Here is a 23,444-nt window from a genome sequence, read left to right as displayed (position 1 = left end):
GATTAAGTTTAGACCTTAAGGAAAAGACATTCAGAATGGTGGCTTTGTAATGTTACTACTGTATAGATGGTCATGTAACTTACCCGAATATTCTGAGTGACTAGTCCAGTGGTTGGTCCCCCGACAAGTTTACAGTACAAATCAGCCCTAGGCGTCCCGAACTCATCCTTCCCGCAGGTTGCTGTTGCAGAAATCCTGGATCCTTGCGCCAGGTTGAAGTACGGGGGGCTCAAACTAAAACCAGTGAGTCCATTGAGCGTTTCTTGTGCACGCGTGCACCTGCATACGATAAAAGCGAGTAAAACTGCGAGGAGGTGAGCTCGCGTCACCTCTCTCCCCATGTTCCACACTGGAGGTCCCGACTGTGGGTCTGGTCATCTGGAGAACCACGAGGAGCGCCGCGTCCTTGTGGGCTGCGCCATTTACGCGCGATACTTCCTCAGCAGAACCCTTTGCCCAAGTCCAGCCTTTACCGAGAGGAGGAGGAAATGTCCCGGGGACGCATGTTTCCTTGCGAAGAGCTTCAGGTATTCTATTGTCATGCAGAGAGGTTCCGCTCACTGACGCTCTCAGGTGTCACACGTCGACTAGTTGTGACTGCTTGTGTGGTCCTCCTGTCACCATTTGTCAATCCGTGGTGGCAAAACCTACTGACTCTTTGTACGAAGAAGCACAGTTACTTGTGTAAAAAAAAACAAAACAAAACAAAAAACGATATACTATGGCAAACGAGGAACTGATTTAATTTATAGACTTAAACAAAAATGAAAAAGTATATCATGAACAGAGCTAACAAGAAACCATTTAGATTAAGCATAAACAAAAGCAGGCCTCATATACTATGGCAAACGAGGAACTGATTTAATTTATGGACTTAAAAATGAAAAAGTACATCATGAACAGGGCTAACAAGAAACCATTTAGATTAAGCGTAAACAAAAGCAGACCTGAACTAAAAGTAAAAATGTTTGTCTTTACTGTCAATTATATACGTTGCCGATTTTCATAACATTCTTGTCTTTACTGTCAATTATATACGTTGCCGATTTTTTGTCGTAGCACAACAACAACATAACATTATGTCCACACTAAATATTTCCCTCTTTTTATGCAGTAATGAACTTGCATATGGTGCCATAAGAAAATGATATAAGGTACAGAGATCCGTTTGTAAACGAAGGGAGTAGAGGTAAAATGTCGTCTATAAAAGTAGAAGTAAAGTACAAATACCTGAAATTTCTATTTACATTCTTGTCTATATTAGCCCATTTGTATTTCCTTATTTCCTCACCGTTGTGCTGTGATTGGCATACACTTTTATAGTAAAATAACATCAGGTTTTTTTCGACAGTTAACTTTTGGAGACTTTACAAACTTCAAACAAAAGGGGTTATTGTCGTGGCGTTTCTGCACATCTCTTGTAATCATAAGCGGATAAAAATTGTGTGTGCGCGTTCGACTCCGTTTAAATAACAGCAATTATTGTGGAATATAAAACCGAAATCCGGTTTTTGGCGAGGTAATTTAGGTAGGTCACCAGCCGTGTCGAAAACTAGAACGCTGCTTCCCTCTAGTGTCTTTACTGTGTATAACTTTTTTTTCCAAGGGCGTGACACAAACCTCGAGTTTCGGATGTCCAAGTGTAACGACAGCGAGCTGACTGTGTCGTCATTTTGGGACGAGTGCTATTTTTTTAAGTACGAAACATTGATGTTTGAATGCATTTCTATGGTCGGTGAGGAAAAGCAAAGGCTTCGGCATTGCAGTGTTTGTTTGGAACTTGCGTGACAACAACTTGTGACTCACTCACTGGACGGCATTGTTGAGTGTGTGGCACGCGCGCGCGCGCACGCACGCACGGACGGACACGCTAATCCAACCAGGAACTTCCAGTGCGCTGTCACTTCGTTTTTCAACAAATTCAATCCAAGGTTTGAATTTCGATTTGTTGCTTTTGGGGTCGGCCGGACTCCGACATGGAGCCCACCAATCTGCAGGTAGGATGAACGAACTTTCGCTCTTGTTTTAATGTTCACCGTAAAATAATGACAAACTAAATTGTCTTTTAGTGAACAAATCAAGTCCTCTTATTCACTTTCAAGCCTAGGAAAGCTCAAGCTTTGACTGTGAACAATGAATTCAACAATACAGCCGACCAGCCATTTTTGAAATGGAAGCAGCGCTTTTGGTGACTGTCCCGGCGGCACGTTGTTGACTGTTGTTGAAGGTTCACAAGGGCAGCCTCTTCACATTATCCCAATACTAATCATAACATCGGTGCCCCGCGTCCTGCAATAAAAGTGAGCTATTCCATGATTAAAAAAGTATTTGTTGCCCCGCCCATGCTAATTGCAAGCTTCTGCGTGGCATGATATCCAAATTGTTTTAATCATAATAATAACGCACGAAAAATGTATTTATATATCTAATGAATTCTGAACATGAATGGCAAATATTTTGCGTTTCATATATTTCATTCCGTCCATTGATTATCATTAGATTATTTGTTTTTCCCCACTTAACCAAACAAAAAACAAACCACATCCTTTATCACCAACAGTAGTGAGATACATTTTTTTTAAATCTATATTTTGTGAAGAGAACACATCTATACTCTCCTCCAAGTGTTTTGGGACAGCGAGGCCGTTTCTTTAGTTTTGCTATCAACTCGAAACGTTTGGAATGGACAACAAAAGTTGAACGATAAATGATCAACATTTCAGGTTTTATTTCCACCTATTGACAATTGGATCTGATACACAATACAGCATAAGAAACAGCCATTATTTGTAACAAACAATATTTTTATAGGTGAGCAAAAATACTGTATTGTAATCGATGGACTTAAAATACATGAACATGAAAACAGTAATACCTTATATTTTGCTGCAATTCCTTTGCTGGTCTACCCAACCTTGTTCATTCTTCTTTTTGCTTTCCCAGGCTTTCCAATGCTTTAAGCTCAGCTTGTTTTGGTTGTTTGTTTTGACCAGTCACCCCCTTCAATCTCCTCTTTAGCAGGTAAAATACATGCTCTGTAAGGTTTAAGTCTCAGGATTTACATGGGCAGTCCAAAATCTTCCACTAATTTCCCCTGAAGAAAAGAAAAAAGAAGTCGAAGCAATGACATTAGCGCCGCTGTTTCATAGTTCAGCTTGTAGGTTTGGGATCAGGAGCAGACCCTTTTTTGTTAAAATCTTAAGCCTTATAATTGGCTGAAGTTTAACCTTGACAGCTCTCACAATGTTTCTGTCATCAACCACTGCAGTTGCCCATTTTTCGTTTGTTACTTAGTACACCAGTGGTGTCTTTCCTCTTCAGGACATTCTAAATGGTTGCGTTTGCTCCGACCAATGTTTGTGAACGTCTCTCGGCTTCTCAATTGCTTGTTCTTTACTCATATCCACTCCCTCGTTTCCATGTTGGTTACATCTGTAACGCGTATTCAGTTATTATTTTTTTTCAATGGTCAATGTATTAGGACACACCTGAGAAACAAAACATACCTGTCAGTCACTTACTCCAATACTTGACATCATTTGAAAACTAGATGGGTTATAACAAAAATACCACGTTCATTGATTTACCCCACCCTCTCTAAATATTTAAACAATTCTACATCCATTTATTATCGGATGCAGGGGTAAAGAATGGAAAATAAAAGGTGAACTGTTGATCTCTTGACACATATTCATCTTTTGATGTCAAGCACAAATGTTGTCACCCTAAAGCAAAAATGAAAGAATTGGCCTCACTGTTCCCATTCTGGACCTTTGGAAGGGATTGTAGTGGTCCAGTTAAGTAAATAAGTGCTGTCTACTTTACACTTAATAGATACAACTGCCCAATCCAGACAAATCCAATACAAGAGCTGTACTACAGAACAATAATAAATGCCTTGTTTCTGCTAACGTTGTCAGACAGGTATCAATTTCACAGGATGTTAATTATTGGGGCTGTCGTAATATTGGGCTGCTTCTAACATTTCGCTCCTCATATGCAGCCCAATAAGCAAATCACAAAGAACAAGGAACACGTTTCAAGCGATCATGATTATGTTCTTTCAGAAAGCCATCGCAGTGGCGCAGAAGGCCGCGCAAGAAGACCAGGCGGGGAACTATGAAGAGGCCATTCGCTCCTATAAACACGCTGCCAAGTACTTTCTCCACATTTTAAATCGTGAGTCACCAAGTCAGGTAACACATTGTGTCCGATGTTGTTCAGAAAGGCTCCGACTAGAAGCTTCACATTACAGACATGGATGTTAGTCACTGTGATTGCCCAAAGTTTCGATAAAGGATGCATATTGTTCTTCTGTGAACCATGAAACCTTAAAATTCAAACTCCCCTGAAGTTGTACAAACCCACGTCATCGATATATGTGAGACTTCAGCTCAGTGAGGCTCATTATGATTAATTCATGCATTAATTAAAGTGTGTTTGGGTGTTTTGGGGGGCTTGTGTGATGATGATCAACATTACAGGTTTCACTGTGCTTGTCAGACCTTGTCTCATCGATGACAAAAGAATGGATCTCTCTGTTGAATGCTAATGAACATGATGTCTTTCTTTCTATCAGGTGAACCACAGGGTAAAGATGGCAATCAGAAAATCAGAGAAAAATGTAAGGAGTACCTGGATAGAGCGGAAGAACTACACGAGTACCTAGAGTATAAAGAGGTTGATACAGATTTATGTTTATTGTGCAAATGTATAAATAACTATAGACATAGAGGACTATTTAACCATCCTGACAGCTTTTGAGGTTACGAAAGGTGCACACTTAACTAGTTTTTCAGAGTGGCAGAAGATTACTCTGTTGTCATGCGGCACAAGAAGGCACACTAAGTTACCACCATACAGGACCCCCCTCCCCCTCCATTTCATGTATTTATTTAATATTCATGTCCTGAAGTTTTTTTTTTTATATAAACATTTCTTGTAACTGTGACTTTTTGTACTAATGTAGGTTAGTGATAAACTATACTGTGGGGTTGGAATACTGGTGCTATGCAAAGGTGTTTAATGTACCCACACTTGGTAAGTGGAAGCACCTATTCAAGTGTGACTGTCAATCAAGAGTTCAACCACGATGACTTACACTTTCCCTAAGTTATATTTTTTATTTAATTTGCAGAATCTCCAAAGAGTAGCAAGACGAAATTGACAGCGTAAGGAGTAGAATGTAAAGGTGTTTTCAAACGTGAGAGAGTAAAATTAAAAACTTTGCCAGTAAATAAATAAATAAATAAATAAATAAACGATCCAGTGACGTTGGCTGAGCGTCATCTGCGTCGTGACGTCACCACATTCCCGGTGCGCAAGTCGACGCTTTTCAATGCGGAAGTTCCCTCCTCGAAGCAAGTCGGGGACGATTTCAGAAAGGAAAACAAGCCAAAGAGTTGCTAGAATTATATGTTGACGAGTTCACTTCTCAACTAAGTTTTAAAAGCAGACTCTGTCGAAGATCTTTCGATCGTTTCGGCTATCGGACAACTGATCAGCCCTCATGGCTACCAACAACAATTTACAGGTAAGTAAACGCTCAAACCCGAAGCTGTCGAAAGGATTGATGAATAACTTACGATTTTCCGCGACAACATAAAATACGTTTGTTGTTTTGTCCTGGGCTGTTGTTTTTTGAAAAACCTTGTTTAGTAGTTGGACGACTGTCGAAAGACGAAAGATGTGCTGCTAATTAGCCATTTTAGCTCACTTAGCTGTTGCTAACTTTTGTTGTTATTTGGTAAAAGTCGTCCGTGGACCGCTAAAAGTATCTGCCATAAAATCCTTTACGCACAATAAAGCAGTCCCAAAACCTTATGTTTAATTCCGTATCCGACAGTGTGTCCCAACCGTGAGCTTTGGTTGACAGCGCGGCTAACGATCCAACTAGCATGTTGTTTTTTGGCCCGTACGGTGACTCCATTTTACAGTCGAGAAGAGCATTGTCGTAATTATATCACAAATCGGCTGTTATGTTTAAAGATAGCTTCAGAGTCATGGTGTAAAGAAAAACAGAAGCCAATAGGAAGTGGACACCGTCGTCAGGTGATGGCACTCCTACCTTGATGTCGTCACACGGAACCGCTGTGTGCCTTTTAGTACGCAACGTCAGGTGGAACATGAAACTCAATTTAACTAGTACTCGTGTATGCAAAAATTCAGATTAACATCGCACATCCTTTGGGTGGAATCATTCAAATGTTTGGACGTCTGAGTTTTCAAACATCAGGGACCTCGCACATGAAAAGGAGGAAATCACTATATGCACCATATGCAAAACGATGTATGTCTATTTTAGTACTAAGGCCAACATGGTATCCTTAAGACTTAAGCAAAACACAAAGAAGAATAGTATTATAATGCTACATTGTGGTATAAGTCCTTCCCTTATTGTTTTTATTGCGGCAAAAAACATTCACTATGGGGACCCTGGATGTTATCCAAGCAGTTTTGGGAGGAAAACGAAATCGTAACACATCCTGCACCATAGGACAGACAAACTACGATAATCGTTCAGAGACATCCAATGAGCAGGCCTATGTTGATTTTGATTCCCATTTGCAAGGGAGGGAAACTGCTCTAATTTGTCTCTCTTGTTGGTATGTGTAAAACCTCAAACGGTTCTCTTGTGTTTCTTTGTTCCTAGAAAGCCATTGATCTTGCCAGCAAGGCGGCTCAGGAGGATAAAGCTCAGAATTATGAGGAGGCTCTGCGGATGTACCAGGCAGCTGTACAGTACTTCCTCCATGTGGTCAAATGTAAGCCCTCAGTGACAAAATTATCTACATTCAGCCTACAAAGATGGCAAAGCTTTGAAATGTCATGCTGTGTTTCTATATGGTCGCTTGATGTTCTCCGGACTCCTTCCAGATGAAGCTCAAGGTGAAAAAGCGAAACAGAGCATCCGCGCAAAATGTGCCGAATATTTGGATCGGGCAGAGAAGTTGAAGGAGTATCTCCAAAAGAAAGAGAAAGCTCCACCTGCTAAACCTGTCAAAGAGTCGAGTGACAAAGGGTGCGTTTGTGGGTGGGGCAGTGATGTATGGACCCATTCAGATCAGAATTAAGATCCTCAGTCTTGTTGATTTTGTTTGTTTGTGTGCTCAGGAATGATAGCGATGACGCTGATGATCCAGAGAAGAAGAAGTTGCAGAATCAACTCTCGGGTTTGTTATTTGCCTACTTGGGCAGTATGTCGTGAATCACAGCACAACATTAAACTCGAGGGGATTTGTTTTGAATCATGGCTACGTTAGCTGCAGTGGAATCACCAAAATTGAGCACAATCTTACTCCTGACACGCGTTAAATTGATGTAATCAGTTTTTTTCCCCCCATGGGAAATAATATGGTAAATTAATTTGTTTCAGGTGCAAACTGTCGCCATCATTAACTTTTCTTCATTCATTTAAGAATAATTTTACCATTCTTAACTGCTATACATATACAAGGAGGACTTAACGACTGTATCATAAACCCAAGTAAATAATATAAAGTAAAATTGCTCACTTTTGGAAGCCCAGCAAACACAAGCAAGCACAGGAAAGGGTTTGCAGAGCCATCCCTTGACCTAGGGGAGTTTTCAAGGTTTTCTAACTGTTGTGTAGTGTATAATAAGTGTAGTGGTTCAAAAAACCCAAAAACACTTTGGTTAGTGTCTAAGAATAGAGGCTAAAGTACTAGGGAGTAAATGCATTCAAAGACAATTCATTAATCCGAAACTGGTTCAATGCCCATTTTTAAAAGTCGTCTTAAAATTCATTTTTATTCTTTGACTTTTGACTCAGCATGACTATTTTTAGTTTTACTGTTTTTATGCGTTCTGCTGTCTTTGTTATTAATTTATGGTTTTGGTTGTTGTTGTCTGAATTACTTTTGCTCCATGTACAGCACTTTGTATACAGCACCAGTTGTTTTAAAGTGCTCTATAAATACAGTTGAGTTGAGTTATTCAGGAGGAACGAAGCTTGGTTCCTGGGAAACACTGCGGGTGTTTCTTCTTGGTGCCATTTGTTTTCAGTTATTCTATTCCTTAATTTTCAGTGTTTCTGCAAGTGAGATAGCCAGTCTAAAATGTATTTGCGTTTGGCACCGGGCAAAGGTTGGAGGTGAAAATGAGCAGGTTAGCTTGAGACCTTGACATGTCTTGAATACGAGGCAAAATACAAAAGGCATGGTTCGTTTGTGATCTGCTTTTTGTACAATCTGTAATTGATATTGATCAGGTATTAGCTTTGCACATAATCTCCTGGGCAGCCAGACATCATTTATGTTGCCGAAGGTTCCATTTTCAAAAGCGCACATTGAGTTCATCCTTTCATCTTAAAAGGTTTGCTTTTGCCCTGTGTGATGTCACAAACGAAGTTCAAGAAAATGTTTGAATTTTAAGGAATATTTGGTCGAAATCCAAATAAAACAACTTTTGATGCGGCCAAATTATGTAGTGTGTTACTTACCGTTCTCCAAGCAGCTTTTTTGGCAATCTGTTATACTATTTTTTGTTTTTGTTTTCTCCCCATCTCCAGGTGCAATTGTTATGGAAAAGCCAAACATCAAGTGGGATGATGTTGCCGGCTTAGAGGGCGCCAAGGAAGCCCTGAAAGAAGCTGTGATTCTCCCCATTAAATTCCCTCATCTATTTACAGGTACAGTATACAATTTAGTGTTCAGACCAGGTCTTGTGTTCCGAACCACTAGTTAAGTTCCAATGACGGCTTTGGTGATTTGAAGGCAAGAGAACACCATGGAGGGGCATCCTGCTCTTTGGACCTCCGGGTACAGGAAAGTCTTACCTTGCAAAAGCTGTCGCCACAGAGGCCAACAACTCGACCTTCCTGTCTGTCTCCTCGTCTGATCTTGTTTCCAAATGGTTGGGAGAAAGTGAGAAGTAAGTTCCAATCGAAGGCCAGAGTGAAATAAGACAAGTCTGATCAAACGTCATGAACGCCTGAGCTCTCTCTCTTTCATCCAGGTTAGTTAAGAATCTGTTTGCCCTCGCGAGAGAAAACAAGCCCTCCATTATCTTCATTGATGAGATCGACTCCCTCTGCGGCTCCAGGAGCGAGAACGAGAGCGAGGCGGCGCGACGTATCAAGACAGAGTTCCTGGTGCAGATGCAAGGTAGGTCTGATGAGCTACAACCTTTGGTGGATGAAACCTGAAGCACTCACTTTTCATCTCTTCCATGTAAGGTTGGTCAAAACAAGAGAAAATAAATTGCACATTCGAAAAGGAAAAGAAGAAAAGTATTCAATACACCACCCATATCCTTAACAATACTTTTACATTTTAAACCAAAAAAAGGTTTCTTAGCCTGAAAATATAATCGTGAAAAAATGACTCCCAAAGTGGAGGTTTTTGACTTGGATGACATTATTCGTTCAAGTGGAAACGCTGATCATGGTTGTCCTTGAAAACATAGCTGTAGCTTTTGTTCTTACGTCTACAGCAACAAAAAAAAAAATCCTAAACTTGCTTCGCTACAGTAAATAGTCTATTTAACTTTTTCATTTCCTTCTTCAAAGTCAGAACCTCGCATTACGCCTTTAAACAATTTGGGGAAAATACAGATGACGGCATGTCTTTGAAATCTTCTGGTAGGTTTACCAACAACATTGGAGTTAGAGACACACGTGGATGTATTTGAAGGCACACCGAAATGCGCTGCTTCTTTATGTCACATGGACCAAGTCAAAAGAAAACGGCGGAGATATGAGGAAGAGAATTGTGCGCAGGCACAAGTGTGGTTCATCCTTGGTTGCAATTTTCAGATGTCCCGAGGGTGCCACATCATCTCTTCAAACAAATAAGACGCGAATATTAACACTATGGAAATTTCCAGCCATCATACCACTCAGGAAGGAGATGGGTTCTGTGTTCCATAGATGGAACGAGCTTTGCTACGAAATATGCATATCAACCCAAGAACTAAAGTACAAAACCTTGTGAAGATACTGGCTGAAGCTTGTATCATGAGCCACAGGCAGATCCTATAAGGCAGGGGCCGGGAACCTTTTTGACTAAGAGAGCCATAAAAGCAAAATATTTGGAAATGTATTTCAGTGAGAGCCATATATATATATAAACTGTATTTTAAAAGTGAGTTCAACAAAATGTCAGTATAATAAGCCTCTGAATGTATTCTTTAAAATAATTTTGTGATACTACTCACCATTGATGTGAATGGTTTTCCGTACCTCACGATTGCTAAAAATCCAGCAAAACTATCGGAACGAAAGTCATCTTGCCGGGTCCATACGCGAACTTACTGCTGGCTAGCTTGCACACTGCTCAGTAGCTTGCACGCTTCCTTTCGGCCGTCTCTCGCACAATATTTTGATGCGAACGTTAAAGTGCCGCTCTGCATTCGACCGTTTCATCGATGGTATTTTCTCATTGCAAATCAGACACACCGCAGAACCCGTTCTCTCCACAAAGGCGAACCCTTCGGTCCATTTGTCCCGAAGTCTACCAACCTCGTCATCTTTTTTTCTTTTCGCCATCTTATTCGCTTAGGATTAGCTTTGAGCTAATGGCCGAGCGGGTATATTCAAAAGGGGGCGTATACCTGTTTCCACAGCAACGGCAACGTTGGCCAGTATCATCCAATCAAAATGGCTCCTGGAGCCAACTGCAGCCCGAACGAGATAATGAGCAGTGAAAAATCGATCGATGGATGCATTAATAAACAAGCCAGAATGTGTGTATGTGTGTGTGTGTGTGTTTGTGTGTGTGTGTGTATTTTATATGCGAGCCAGATGCAATCACCAAAAGAGCCATATATGGCTCGCGAGCCATAGGTTCCCGACCCCTGCTATAAGGCAGATGCACACAAGGGCAATTACCTTATTTTTTAAGACTCAACTCAACTTTGCTTGTAAAAACATGTCCCCGGTGGTCTGATGAGACAAAAACTGAACTGTTTTGCCACAATGAGCATTGTTACGTTTGGAGGAAAAAGGAAAAACATGTGGTTGAGTTGCTTTTGCTGCACGAGGTACTGGTTTACGTAACAAGGTAGATGGTATCGTGAGGAAAGATCAATTTGTGGAAGTAGGAAAGCAACACGTCAAGACATCAGCCAGCAAGTTAAAAGTTTGGGCACAAACGGCTCTTCCAAATGGACAATGACCCAAAGCAATCTTGCCAAACTGGTTACAAAGCGGCTTAAGTCGAGTAAAGTCAATGTTTTGGCGTCGCCTTCCACAAGCCCCTGATCTCAAGGCTCTTAAAAATGTATGGGCTTATGTGTCTTTTGTTCTTTTTAAATATATTTATTGTGTATCTAAACTTCTGGTTTCAACTGTATATTGAGACTGACAGACATTTTAACACACAACCAACTCAAAGTCACCCTCATGTTTCGCTGCTGCTTATTTTTAAAGGAACTAAAGTGTTGTGTTGCAGTGGCTGGTAAACAGGCGTGAGCAACCCAGCAAACATTCCACTTGTGTTTTAATTTCTAGCCAATGTTCACTCTGCTCGAGACGCTGACAGCTTAGCTTCCACCCCTCCCCTATCTTTCCATCACCCAGTTAAAATGTTAACAATGGATTGCTAACTGGATCACATGGGGCAGAAAAAAAATGCGGCTGCTGCTCGACTATAAATAGAAGCGAAGTTTACGAGACGTGCACTTGATGCCACCAATTCTCTGGTATTTCACATCACGCAAAAAAATATTTGGAAATTAACGATTTTTACCAAAAGGTTGGCTGTTAAATCTCATGCTGAATGCATTTTAGAGCTGACTACCTCGTTTACGGTTAACACGTCTACCTCTCGGTTCTGATACTCCAGCTTCCTCCCACATTCGAAAGGTAAGCTTGCTAAGGTCACTGAAGCCTCTCAATTGACCATAGGTGTGATTGTGAGTGTTATTTTTAGGAGTGCCCAATATGTGCCCGATACTCAAATCAATCGCACCTCTTGAAACTTTGAGAGAAATAAAATGGCTCCCACACTATTTTTATAATGCGACATAAAATTGAGTGGACATGGCTGTCTTAACCGGATGGACAAAAAAAAAGTCTCAAGGTTTCTTTGTCCAAAAAAGGTCAGCCATTTTAGTTTGAAGCACACATGTTGGGGTGAATTCAAGGTGGTTGTAAGTATGATGATATAAAATACAAGGAATAAGCCCTCCAATGGAATTGAAATTCCATCAATGTTTTCGTCGTCAACTACCTTGTTTGGTCGAATTTTGGAGTTGTCAATTTGTAGTAGTGGAACGCTTAAAAGACTGCAAGGCAAAGTGTTCTCAACAAACAAATAGAAGTAGTTGAATAAAGCGTGTTTCGTATTCAGTCAAAGTTTATTTACCTTTTAGAGTAAGACTAACCTGTAAAACCAAAACAATTACATATAATCCGATTTATAATTTTTTTGGGTGGGGTATTGTAATCCAGATGAATGCATTGCTTGTGTTAGTTACGTGGAGGACGTTAACAAAGTAAATGCTCATTAAATCACAATATTGAGCAGGAAAAAAATGGCATGAGATCATTTTTTTCCCCAAATCATTCAGACCTACTAATATAATCTTATTCCAGGTGTTGGAAATGACAATGACGGAGTGCTGGTACTCGGGGCGACAAACATTCCGTGGACCCTAGACTCTGCCATCAGAAGAAGGTTAGTGGCTCGACCCGAGTTTGGTGCGAGTTGCATAGCGTACACACGTCATTGTCCACACTCACCTCTGTTTAATCAAACCATGTTAGATTTGAGAAGAGGATCTATATTCCACTGCCAGAAGAGCACGCTCGCAGCTTCATGTTCAAGCTCCACCTGGGCTCCACCCCCAACAGTCTGACCGACTCTGATTTTGTCACACTGGGCAAGAAAACAGACGGCTACTCAGGCGCGGATATCAGTATCATCGTGAGAGATGCGCTCATGCAGCCCGTCCGAAAGGTCCAGGCGGCAACCCACTTTAAAAGGGTAACCTTTTTTTTTTAATAGTCATGTTGTTGCTTGAGAACTGATGTACCGTTTCCTCCGGACTTATATCACATTGTTGGGATTGGTTGCGGTTTTTAAGGTGAATGGACCATCGAGAGCGGACCCCCTAATAATTGTACACGATCTCTTGACGCCTTGCTCGCCCGGCGATCCCAACGCAATTGAGATGACATGGATCGACGTCCCCGGAGAGAAGCTTCTGGAACCTGTAGTTTGCATGGTGGGCCATCCTTCAAGACTGCTGTGTTTACTCGCTTGTTCTGGTGAAATAATGCTCTCTATTGATTTGGTCTTTGCAGTCTGACATGCTGAGGTCTCTGTCCAACACCAAGCCCACCGTCAATGAACAGGATCTCCACAAACTGAAAAAATTCACAGAGGACTTTGGACAGGAAGGCTAGTTAGATTTGTTTCTGAAGCAGGCCAAACCAAAGCAAAATAATTGCAATGTTATATTTACTGTTTGTTTGAGTGTTGTTTTTTTTTTTTTTTCCTTTTCCCTTCTCATGATAACCATCACCAGAGCTCAGTCTCTCTTTGACAGCCTGATAACCACAGAAAGGCTATAGAACTACTTTTGATACTTATTCCTCTCCAAATACAATAAATACAATCATGACAAATTTAAAGGGGCGTTGGACTTAGAAAGGTGCAAAAATGAAAACCCAGGCTTCTTCTTTGGACTAGCGTTATGCACACACGTAGTTCTCGCCGTGGACAATTAAACGGCCCATCTCTGTTTTGTATGAATAAGCAACAAGCAATTTAGATTCTCATTTATTTTGTAGAATCATATATAGGCTGTAGGAAGAGAAGCAGCATTAGATTTCTTGTCAAACGTGTTCGTAATCTCTGATGTGTAGATATCACACAGACATTTTCGACTTGGTGAGACACTCTGGATGAGAGCTACTTTGGGTTGGGATCGTCTGTCCACTCACAATTGTATAAGTTGAATGGCTCACCAAAGGTGCCAGACCAGCATTATTTGAAACAAGGACTCTTGAGCTTTGTGTCACTCTTTTTATCACACCCTACTAAACATTTAATTTTTTTTATAATCGAACTGATGCTGGTTACTAACTGCTAAAAAAAAAGAAAATAAATTAAGCAAAGATAAGGTTGGATTGTGAATTTGGATGCAACACACTGAAGTTGGAGGTTTGTATGTAAATTGCGGCTAATAGATACATCTCCATTTAAAAGTGACGCTGTGCATACTGTGCCTTCTAGAGAAGCTGTTTATTTTTCTATGGGTTTGTCTCAATTTGTCCTTGTGCTTTACCATCAAAGTGCATCATTACTACTATAATTAAGACATGTATAAAACTTGCACATTTCCTGTACTCTCCTATACGTAATGTAAACTATTTTTCTTTGCGTTTTGATGGGGAAATCCTTTACACTATTCTATACCAATATAAAACAATTTTTGTCTCTGAGGTCAAGTTTTCCGTGTTGTACTCCCAGTTTTTTTTTCATTTCTGAAATGTAAATAAAATATAAATACGTTAAATGTGAATGTTACAATGTTTAATGTTTGGTAAATACGGTCACTCACTCGTTCAGTGGGTGCGTTTGTGCGGCAACTCTAATTTCCCATAGTGGAAGTAAAACATTGCATTATGGGAGCCGTAGTCCATTGACGGTCTCGGAGACAAAATTGGAAAACGAGCAGGCTGCTCTTGAGAACTACAAGTACCACATGCCTCTGGAAAGCCAGGGTTCAGTGGGCAAATTGTTTTGGTGAACACCGACTACACTTTGTGACGCTGAGCCAAGGTCCGACGCTGGATATTAAACCTACCCGTTACACACCTCTGAATATTTGACAATAGTTTTTGCGCAACCCTTCCAAATCATGCGTTACGCCTCCCCCCTGTGAGGGTCAGGAAATCCTTTACACTATTCTATACCAATATAAAACAATTTTTGTCTCTGAGGTCAAGTTTTCCGTGTTGTACTCCCAGTTTTTTTTTTCATTTCTGAAATGTAAATAAAATATAAATACGTTAAATGTGAATGTTACAATGTTTAATGTTTGGTAAATACGGTCACTCACTCGTTCAGTGGGTGCGTTTGTGCGGCAACTCTGATTTCCCATAGTGGAAGTAAAACATTGAATTATGGGAGCCGTAGTCCATTGACGGTCTCGGAGACAAAATTGGAAAACGAGCAGGCTGCTCTTGAGAACTACAAGTACCACATGCCTCTGGAAAGCCAGGGTTCAGTGGGTAATTGTTTTGGTGAGCACCGACTACGCTTTGTGACGCTGAGCCAAGGTCCAACGCTGGATATTAAACCTACCCGTTACACACCTCTAAATATTTGACAATAGTTTTTGCGCAACTCTTCCAAATCATGCGTTACGCCTCCCCTCTGTGAGGGTCGCCGTCCCCCTGTCGCCGCTGCGTAGTCGACCGCCGAAGCTGTCCAGCTAGTTAGCAAACAAGCTTTAGCACTGCCAGTCATCACCCATGTCCTCAGAAGAAAGCTTGAGCTCAACGATTACGGGCTGGCTTTTTGTTCATTCTTGGTGGCTGCTCCTGCCGTTCATCATGCTGCTGGTCGTCGCCGCCTTCATTGTGGCCTTCATATTGCTTTTGTACATGATATCGCCGCTGATTAGCCCCAAACCCCTAAAAATGAACGGGGCCCACGTCGTGGTAAGTCCACCGGAAAAGCATTTTGCATGCCAAATATGCACATCGAGCGCGACAGGGATGCCTGTTGTGTCGTTTTAATGTCACGAGGGCGTCCAAAGCATTGCTAGTTTGCTGTCATGCCGAGCGTCTTCCACGTCCTGACACTGGGGTTATCAAGCTGCAAGTTTAGGAAGTATAGTACTGTCAGCTACAGGCTATGGCATCTCACATGACCCGCATTTGAACGTGTATCGGATCATTGTGAGACTCATTCAGCAGCGCCCCACGTGTTTGTTGGTAAACATTGAATTAATTGTTCATCTTGCAATTTCCAGGTGACTGGGGGCTCCAGTGGTATTGGGAAATGTATAGCGATGGAATGCTACAGACAAGGAGCTTTTATTACGCTGGTGGCACGAGATGAGGTAAGCCTTTAGTTAGAAGTTTTGACCTGATCGTTGTAGTTGTAAAGACTAACAGGCGTCCACGATCACATTCACACGGATGGACAAATAAGAATCTTCAATGAGCATGTATGCTTTTGGAATTTTCGGGAAACCGATGCATGGGACGGGAGAAGATACGAACACCACACAAAACCTCAGAACTGTGCTAACTTTACACCACCTTTCTGCACAAATGCAGTTTTATAGCTACTGTATATTCTGTAATATTCTATCAAGAGAATAACTATTGCCATGATGTGATAGCGACTTCCCTAGTTTGTATTCAAGTCAGAATGTGTCATCGTCTATCGGTAACCCTCTCTAATGCAGGAGTCAAGTCATAATGTCCGTAATTGTATGAAGAACACTCAATGGCCATGAATCCACATCTAATGAAAATATGTTGTGCAGCTACAATTGCAACTGAGCATGTCCGCTTGTGCCACATGAGCACAATTTCTTATGCTGCTGTGAAAATGAGTTCTTTACGCGTCGGTTGTAACCTCGAAACGATGTATTTCGAGACGCTCGCCATGGTCCATTTGCTAACTTTTCTCATCAGCCAAGTGCTTGCCTTGCTTCTTGTCATTTTTATACCCCAAATGCTTTATATATTTTTTCAGTTCAGTGGTGACGCATTTGTCACTTTTTGCCGCATAACTGTAGCACTTTTTTTTTTTTTTAACTCCCACTTCAAGCTTTACAGGTGCCGCATCATTTGTTGCAATCATCTGTTGTGGCGCCGACACGTGGTGTTGTCCTTGTATGCACATAGGTGGCACCACCTGTTTTTCTGTTTAATTTGTGTTTAGTTAGTAGGTAATTAATTGGGGCAGGGCGTCGATAAGAATGAAGTCACTATTCAAGGCAGCACGCAGTGCTTGTACAGTCTGAAAGTGGATATTTACCTTCCTGTAGGCCAAGTTGATTCAAGCCAAGAAAGAGGTGGAGAAATTTGCCATCAATGACAAACAGGTATGATGTTTTACACATTTCTAATTCACCTTCAAACAAAACAAACATTTCAATTGCTCGGGTTCATAAAATTGTGAAAATGTCTCTTTGTCACTCAGGTTGTGCTTTGCATATCAGTGGATGTTTCCAGTGATTACAGTCAGGTCGAAAGTGTTATCAAACAGGTAATGCTTGACTTTCGTTTGAGCCGATGTCCTTTGCTGATGTACTGAAACGTGCTTTTGGACTTACGCAGGCTCAAGAAAAGTTGGGGCCTGTCGATATGCTTGTAAACTGCGCCGGAACGTCCTTATCCGGGAAGTTTGAGGAAGTGGAGGTAGATCGCTTTAAGGTGGGTTAACCCGGAGGGGCTCTCAATCTTCCTCACTTCCAATCGTCAACAAGTTTTTCTCATTCTGTTCACCAACAGAGGCTGATGGAAGTGAATTACCTGGGCAGTGTTTATCCAACACGTGCTGTCATAACCACCATGAAGGAGAGAAGAATGGGCCGCATCATGTTTGTGTCCTCCCAGGCGGGCCAGATCGGCCTGTTTGGCTACACGGCTTACTCGCCGTCCAAGTTTGCACTCCGCGGTTTGGCTGAGTCTCTGCAGATGGAGGTAAAGAGTTTAGACTGCAGGGGTGTCAAACTCATTTTTATGGCGGGCCGCATTGCAGTTACGTCTTCCCTCGGGGTTGTTTTGACTGTGAAACCACATAAATGTTTTTCTCATCTCATCGTATTATTCCATACACACAACAAATGGATGGACAGATGGTTTTGAAATCAAGAGTCAAAGATTATAGTTTGTTGAAGTTACTGAAAAAAGTGGAGGAAGAAAATATTGCAAAATCTCACTCTTTTTTTTTTTTTTTTTTTTTACCCATGCCGGTATGAAATTTTGGCACAGGTTTTAGCACGGATCCTGGAAGCTGACATGATTTGCTTTTGTGGGCCAAATAAGAGGATGTGGTGGACCGGCTCTGGCCCCCGGGCCTTGGGTTTGACACCTGTGGTTTGAGGCACTCCCGTCGAGACTTGATTCTTTCCATTTAACCCTTATACGATTCTCAATTTAGTGTAGAAAAAAACAATTTATCCGTGTTGCTCATCCCAAATAAACAACAAGAATTGAGCAATCATCAGGAAGAAATGGTTTTGTAATACGCTTTGAAAGCAAAATATTTGATTGATGGGTGGATTCTGTAAATATTCGTCATGACAGCCCTACTCCCTAGTCGTTTCTTAAACGGCTATCGTTGCGTTTCACATCACATTCACGGCGCTTGATGTCGACCGTCCCCATTGAAGATTTCCCATCATAAATATTGACCAGGTTTACCCTTTACGATTGTCGGCTGTGACGGTTTCGTGAGCCGATTGGGACGAACGCCGCTGCACAATCTTGCTCAGAATGGTCGTTTCGAAATGTCCATTTGTCTGCCATGTACTGGTTTTGATATGACGGGAGTTTGGGGCGGCAATGTTCAAATCCGGACCGATTATCAGTATGTGTGTAACCTCGCTTTGGTGAACCTTGTTGTTCCTCAGATGAAGCCCTACAATATCTACGTGACACTGGCCTTCCCACCAGACACAGACACGCCAGGACTGGTTGAGGAAAACAAGACGAAGGTAAACGTTGCTCCTACATGGGACCCGTTTCACATTTACCAGCTTGTTTTTTTTTTTTGTTGTTGTTTTTTGTTTTTTTAACACTTTCTGATTTCAGCCTCTGGAAACCAGATTAATCTCTGAAACCTCCGGAGTTTTTCCACCCGACCAAGTGGCCAAGATTGTTGTCCGAGATGCCGTGGTAAGAAGTGACTCTTGCTGCTCTGCATGGAGTATCCCAGCAGCTGCTCCAATGAAGCAGGGGATCAAAGTAAATACGAATGTCTGAATTTGTGAAGTGTAAGGAGTGTTGTTCTCTTTGCTTCCCGCAGCAGGGGAACTTTAACAGCTCCGTGGGTACTGACGGCTACATGCTATCAGCCCTCACATGTGGGATGTCACCTGTTACCTCCATCACAGAGGGTCTCCAGCAGGTACACACCTGAACTTTTGTTTTCCGGTTTTCTTTTGTGTCATGCTGTTGTTGTTGTTTTTTTTTTTTTTTTGGAAGAGTCTTGCAGCGTCTTGCCGAACTAGAGAAATATATTTTGATTCAAATCCATTCCGACAACTCCGGTCCCCAAGAGCCCCTGTCCTCCATGCTTTAGATGTTTGCCCCCCCTACACACACACACACACACACACACACACACACACACACACATCTGATTAAAAACGATTAGCTCATCAGCAAGCTCTGCAGAAACCCGATAACGATCTTGACCATTTGAATCGCGTGTGTTGGAGGAGGGAGCCATCCAAAACATGCAGGGGAGTTTATCACCTGAGCTTTACAATATTTCCCCTGGATCTTTTCTAGCTGAGGTCATCCGCATCTGTGATGGTTATTTCTTTGCAGATCGTCACCATGGGTCTGTTCCGTACCATCGCTCTCTTCTACCTGGGAAGTTTCGACAGCATCGTGCGCCGCTGCATGATTCAGAGGGAGCAGTCCAAGGCGGCCGACAAGCGAGAGTAACGGTCGCCGGTTCCCCCCGTCCGAAAAGGCCGCCATAGGCAGCGAGGTGAACGGACAGTGTGTTTACTCTTCGCGGCTTCACTCCTCGTCCCCTCCCTCTCACCCCGCAGTGAAATTTCACTTTTAACATGCACATGGCTTCTTGTCGCGGGAGCGGCCTTACTTTTAGCAGGTGTTTTTTGGTGTTGTGATAGTGGAGGGAGGCGACAGTAAAGCGTAGCGGGCCTCCCCCGCCTCTTCACGCGCAGGAAAAAGCATTATCCTGTCGGACCGGTTGTGCCAAATATGGCCTGACGTTCCCTCCCATGGGGGCTCTCGAGAAAACGAGACGGATTCATCACCTTTTCTCCCGGCGTTGCATGCTTCTAAAACATAGGGGCCACCGTGTTAGAAATGTGTTGTTTCACCCCAAGAAGAAGCTTCCTCAACCATCTCCAACCATTAAGTCTTTGCGGGCAAAGACCACTCAAGCGGACCACCGCATCGGCACCCTGACTGTTCCAGCTGCGGTTGCGTTTCAGGCATACAAATGGAATCGCGGTATGAAAAGAGCACGGAGTTTCCACCAAGCATGCCAGTAGGACTGGAACGATAGTGATCTGGCTCGCGTTTCCGTTGCTGTACGCTGTAAGCGTGACATCACAGCAGTCGGACGGGGGACCATTTTGTGCTTACTTCTTTCTTCTTGACTTGTTTATATCAAACAGAAGGAGAGAAAAAACATTTTCAGATCAGTGTCAGAACTCTTGTCAGTTTTAATGCCGTGGAAACACACGGATCAGAAATGACCCCGTCAGCTGTATGTCGTCGAAATAGACAGATTGTTCAAGTAACCACACCGGCAGCTGATCAACAACACAAATGACATGTTTAAAAAAAGCTGTAAATCAAAATTACGAGGGGTGCTTCAGGCACTATGATGTCAATGTAGGGCAACAGCAGGGGGCGGTGCTGTGTAAAATGCCCGCCTCTTTGGATGACTGAACATTTTCTGCTTCATTCCAACTCCATGAATGCAATATTAATCCGAATAGCGTGTTTTGATTCGTGGCTACACATATCACATATGACAACAATTGTTGACTGGCCTTGTCACTGCCAGCGTTGAGGCGCGTCGAGTTAATTACGGGCAATTTGTTCGCCTGTACGTGGGGCTTGTTTCATGTGTTCCATCAGTGTAAACAGCCATATGACATGCATCACTTGAATGTGCATGAAATAGACAGCCGTAAAATTGGAATTGGCCGTTGCAGTATAAAATCAGCAATTTTTTTTTCCTCTTTTGCCCAATCGACAGACTACAGTGAAGACTCCCTCCAAACCTTTAGGTTCTCTATCTCAAAGGATGGTATGGTATTATTTTGGCAGTAGTCAAAAGAAATGCAAAAATGAAACGTTTTATCCGACTGAACCGAATCGTGTTTGCTTGGTGGAAAGTGGATCATTAAAAAGCGGGCGTGTACGTCCGCGCGTGCTTGTTTTGTGACTGAGCCAACTCTCGTTGAGAGAAGAAAAAAAAAAGCCATTGGACATTTCGCATTTTCTTATCATCCCACTTCAATTCAGCAGGTTATTTGAAGGCACGGTGAACGAAAGCTCGAGTGACTGTTCACCACTCAAATACATGACATGACTCTTTTTTTTTATTGTTCTTCAAGCGTGCATAAGGAAGCTTCCGTGCAATTTTTATGTATCATTGCACAGATGATGCCATGCGGTCCGCGTTAACTTGGCACTGACCTAAATCAGGGCACAGTGGGACTTGCTGGTTCAAGTCATGCCTGTGCAGTCCTATTGGGGGCGCTAGAGATTTGTTTGACATGCAGTCTAGTGCACAAAACATTGTCCCACAGCTTTTGATGTCCTGCCAAGCACAGGTGGGACATCCCTCCTACCCCCAAACAATGAATGATTAAATATACTAAATTAATCAAAATGGTCTCCAACGTTGTGTTTTGTAAGTCTTCCTTTGATCAGGAATGTAATTTCATAAAAGTGTGAGCATGGGATTCTTCTTTTCACGCATGCTGATTAGTTGAATGCCAAAATGCGTTGTGACAATTCCTTTTAAGTCGTCTTTGGCGGGGTCACGTGGAGATAAGCGGCGACATGTTTGAACCAAGCCTTAAAATGTGACTGCTGATCAAGCGACCGCAATGCAGCCCGTCCACACTGACACGCCAATGATAGCAGCTTTTCATTGTAAGATGTCAAAACTTTTTTCGTTCGCTTGTTTTATCGCCGTGCGCTTGTATGTTGTCCATGACGAAAACCTCGCCCTCCGGAAATCCAAAAGATAAAAGTGAGTAGACGTGACTAGTGTTTGACGACGACGTCGTTCGATTTTTTCGGTTGAAAGGCGTGTCGGGCTTCTCTTGTTGCTTTCAAACGTCATGCTGTTGTCTTGCCATAGCAACTCATGCTGGCGCATCTCAGTCAATTAAAATATTGCATTCGTTTTAGGAGGGGAAAAAAAAATCCTGTTCAAATGCCTTTTTGTGTGTGTGTGTGTGTTATAAACGATCTCAAAAATCACTGTTTATATACATATCACACATACACCTCTGTGTGTGGCGAATCGATATTTGCAATATGAGTTTGCATTCTCTATTGAACGTCTATTAGAAATGAAGTTTTCTCCAATAGTATAATTCATTGAGGTGCGCCTGCAGTTAATGAGAACATGTAGCTTGCTATTTTAACACCATTCACCTATGCAAAGAAAAGCCTGCGCTTTCAACGTTTGAGCATTTAACTTTCAGGATTGGAGTCTTAAAATAGGCAGGCCGTGTTGCCACTTATCAGCAATTATTGACAGAGGCGATTTACGTTCACTCTTGTTTTTCTTCGTCCCCTTTCAACTGGCGTGCTATTAAAAACAACACGTCTGACGTAGAACGTTGCCGTTGTATTATTTCTGACAGTTGAACTGAATAAATACATGTGAGGAAAGTTCAACTCCCCATGTTTGATTTTTTTATATTACTTTTTTTTTGATGATGTTGATTATCATCCTGAGGGGATAAAACATCCTGATTTTGAACTGTCTTTCAAAAAAATCTACGAAAGTGTGAGGGCCACACTGAAAATAAAATCAAAAAATATATCTGCGTATCAAGCACTGTACTTTTTTCTTGGAAATTTACAACCTTCCATGTCATAAAAAAATGACTTTAATCTTGAACTTCCAACTTGATCTTTGTATTCGAATAATGTTTCCTCCTAATACACGGGGTAATCGCTTTAGTGCACCTTCATTTGCCACAGGACCACGTACTCTTATGCCACTGCAAAAATTATACTCCGTGTTCCGCCTTTCACTGCCAAACCTCATTTATCAGTACCCTTGTTACTTTATTCGCATCATTGTATCTTTTTTATAATACAGCAAACCCCCTTCATCACAGATTGTGGGTTCGCAGTCCCATTTCCCTTTTTTTTTTTTTTTTTTTTTTTTTTTGTACTGGTTAACTATTTTGTTCTGCCGCCTTTGTATTTTTGGGTGGAGTTGCACTGCTGACCACTAGATGGTGACACAATTTTTTTTCTGACAGATTTGAAAAACAAAAACAGAAGACAGTATCAGCTTTGCTGAAGCTATTCAGTGTCATTCAGTGGTGGTGTGTTTAAAGATCTAAAAAAAATTTCCGTAAATACTTCAAAAACATGCACGAGGGAGTATTTAAATAGGGTATTTCTATTATATTGCGGATTTCACTTCCTGCGGGGGTGGTAATGGAAAAAAAAAATCCCAGCGGGGGAGTGGAGGTTTCCCCTACACGTTAACCCAATAATCTCGTTTTATGATCTGCTACAGTGCGACAGTCGGCCTCTT

General features: G+C 41.9%; 2 protein-coding genes and 1 long non-coding RNA gene across 4 annotated transcripts; 2 read left to right on the top strand and 1 right to left on the bottom strand.

Annotated features, from left to right (window-relative positions):
* Nucleotides 1-1,677: 1,677 nt before the first annotated feature.
* On the top strand, nucleotides 1,678-14,410 carry vps4b (vacuolar protein sorting 4 homolog B). Of its 2 annotated transcripts, XM_019878920.1 has the most exons (13): nucleotides 1,678-1,997; nucleotides 4,068-4,179; nucleotides 4,580-4,680; nucleotides 6,653-6,764; nucleotides 6,877-7,021; nucleotides 7,114-7,172; nucleotides 8,531-8,650; nucleotides 8,736-8,892; nucleotides 8,977-9,125; nucleotides 12,557-12,638; nucleotides 12,728-12,947; nucleotides 13,048-13,188; nucleotides 13,268-14,410. In XM_019878920.1, exons 1-13 carry the CDS (start codon nucleotides 1,977-1,979, stop codon nucleotides 13,367-13,369), a joined length of 1,521 nt encoding a protein of 506 aa, XP_019734479.1. In that variant the 5' UTR covers nucleotides 1,678-1,976; the 3' UTR covers nucleotides 13,370-14,410. The 2 variants fall into 2 exon arrangements, with proteins under 2 accessions (XP_019734479.1, XP_019734480.1); XM_019878921.1 differs by lacking the exons at nucleotides 1,678-1,997; nucleotides 4,068-4,179; nucleotides 4,580-4,680 and adding an exon at nucleotides 4,961-5,533.
* Nucleotides 2,929-4,058, bottom strand: LOC109521225 (uncharacterized). The gene is made up of 2 exons (XR_002169314.1): nucleotides 3,352-4,058; nucleotides 2,929-3,094 (listed from the first exon to the last, which is right to left on the bottom strand). It is a non-coding gene; the product is annotated as an uncharacterized LOC109521225 (long non-coding RNA).
* A 775-nt stretch (nucleotides 14,411-15,185) lies between the features above and the next one.
* On the top strand, nucleotides 15,186-22,660 carry kdsr (3-ketodihydrosphingosine reductase). The gene is made up of 10 exons (XM_019878922.1): nucleotides 15,186-15,634; nucleotides 15,949-16,038; nucleotides 16,978-17,034; nucleotides 17,133-17,198; nucleotides 17,270-17,365; nucleotides 17,444-17,635; nucleotides 18,568-18,651; nucleotides 18,749-18,832; nucleotides 18,963-19,064; nucleotides 19,490-22,660. The coding sequence occupies exons 1-10, from the start codon at nucleotides 15,446-15,448 to the stop codon at nucleotides 19,607-19,609; spliced, it is 1,080 nt and encodes a 359-aa protein (XP_019734481.1). The 5' UTR covers nucleotides 15,186-15,445; the 3' UTR covers nucleotides 19,610-22,660.
* The last annotated feature ends 784 nt before the right edge of the window (nucleotides 22,661-23,444 follow it).

Source organism: Hippocampus comes, unplaced genomic scaffold (genome assembly GCF_001891065.2).
Source record: "Hippocampus comes isolate QL1 unplaced genomic scaffold, H_comes_QL1_v1.1 scaffold85, whole genome shotgun sequence".
Taxonomy (NCBI): Eukaryota; Metazoa; Chordata; class Actinopteri; order Syngnathiformes; family Syngnathidae; genus Hippocampus; species Hippocampus comes.
Note: the sequence above shows the minus strand (reverse complement) of the source record. Positions and strands in the feature narration are given on the sequence as shown.